The sequence below is a fragment of the Cebus imitator genome, unplaced genomic scaffold, assembly GCF_001604975.1.
Source record: "Cebus imitator isolate Cc_AM_T3 unplaced genomic scaffold, Cebus_imitator-1.0 Scaffold178, whole genome shotgun sequence".
In the NCBI taxonomy this organism is placed as follows: domain Eukaryota; kingdom Metazoa; phylum Chordata; class Mammalia; order Primates; family Cebidae; genus Cebus; species Cebus imitator.
This window is the reverse complement of record NW_016107493.1, coordinates 3,472,875-3,474,502: the sequence shown is the minus strand read 5'-3', so window position 1 is coordinate 3,474,502 and position 1,628 is coordinate 3,472,875. Positions and strand designations below refer to the sequence as shown.

Below are 1,628 nucleotides of genomic sequence, written 5' to 3'. Positions count from 1 at the left end.
TGGCACAATCTCAGCCCACTGCAACCTCCGCCTCCTGGGTTCAAGCAATTCTCCTGCCTCAGCCTCCCGAGTAGCTGGGACTACAGGTGCATGCCTCCACACACAGCTAATTTTTTTGTATTTAGTAGACACAGGGTTTCACTATGTTGTCCAGGCTGGTCTCGAACTCCTGAGCTCAGGCAATCCGCCCGCCTCAACCTCCCAAAGTGCTAGGATTATAGGCATGAGCCACCATGCCTGGCCAAATTTTATTTATATTTAAGTGGTTGTACTATAAAGTATTCATTAAGTTTTGGGAAATGAGCTTGTTTGCTATTTTAATTAAATACTTCTTTTGATTTTCTTGCCTTGGAATATAGGTACTGGAAGAGGAGGTAACAGTATCTGGGGCAAGAAGTTTGAGGATGAATACAGTGAATATCTTAAGGTAAATCCTCAATTCTTTAAAAATCTATGTTATCATGCCTTGGTTATGCTTGGATACTTTGATACATGTGTTATAGTAATACAAGTTAACATAATTGCAAAATGAATATACTTTTTTATAGTTTTTGTACATCTGACAAATAATGTCAGGGAGACTTGATGAATGGTGGTCCTATCCTAACGTGTACTGGAATCTCACCACCATGTGACTCTTGATATTAAGTGAGTTCATCTTTGAATCTAACCTGAAATGTTTAACTAGTAATGTACCAAAAGGGCTTACTATCTCACCATAAAATTCATGTTGAATGACATGAAACAGTAGCCGTTTTTGAGAGTGGGGAGGAAAGACTATCAAACTTCCTGGTTGCAATGTTACCCATTATCAGTGCCCAGCTTTTATCATCTTCTGTTGGATGTTTGAACATTCCTGTATTGACTTGATACCTGTGGCAGATTGCAGTTAGGTTAAGGAAAAGTGCATATAGTCTTCACCATGGTAAAATTAGGGATTTTTAATTTTCTTTGTTATATTTTTCTGTATTTTTCAAACCTCTATGGAGTCTTTTTTTTTTTTTTTGTCTAAAATTTAAAAACTAGTGCATGCCTATTTTTAAAAATCAATTCCACTTCCCAGAGATAACTTCAGTTAATGATTTATTGTGTGGTCTTTCATACTTTGTATCTGCATAGAATCATAACTTTATGATTAGAAAAAGAGTGATAAAGTATCCTCAGTCGGGACTGGGTACAGTAATCCCAGCACTTTGAGAGGCCCAGTCAGGAGGATTGCTTGAGGCCAAAATTTTGAAACCAGCCTGGGCAATATGTTGAGACCCCTATCTCTACAAAAAAAAAAAAAAAAATATATATATATACAAATATTAGCCTGTTGTAGTGGCATGTGCCTGTAGTCCCAGCTACTCAAGAGACTGAGGCAGGAGGATTGCATGAGCCCAGGAGATCAAGGCTGTAGTGAGCCAAGATCATGCTCAGGACAAGACCTTGTCTCAAAAAAAGTGTACTCGGGGCCGGGCGCGGTGGCTCAAGCCTGTAATCCCAGCACTTTGGGAGGCCGAGGTGGGTGGATCACGAGGCCAAGAGATCGAGACCATCCTGGTCAACATGGTGAAACCCCGTCTCTACTAAAAATACAAAAAATTAGCTGGGCATGGTGGTGCGTGCCTGTAATCCCAGCTACT

At 40.0% G+C, this 1,628-nt stretch overlaps 1 protein-coding gene across 1 annotated transcript in view; it reads left to right on the top strand.

Moving 5' to 3' along the window:
• PPIL3 (peptidylprolyl isomerase like 3) overlaps positions 1-1,628 on the top strand; it is a 16,518-nt gene that overhangs the window by 2,689 nt on the left and 12,201 nt on the right. Inside the window, exon 3 of the mRNA XM_017545238.2 lies at positions 360-427. Within this exon, the coding sequence (XP_017400727.2) occupies positions 360-427 (68 nt within the window). The remainder of the gene's footprint in view (positions 1-359; positions 428-1,628) is intronic.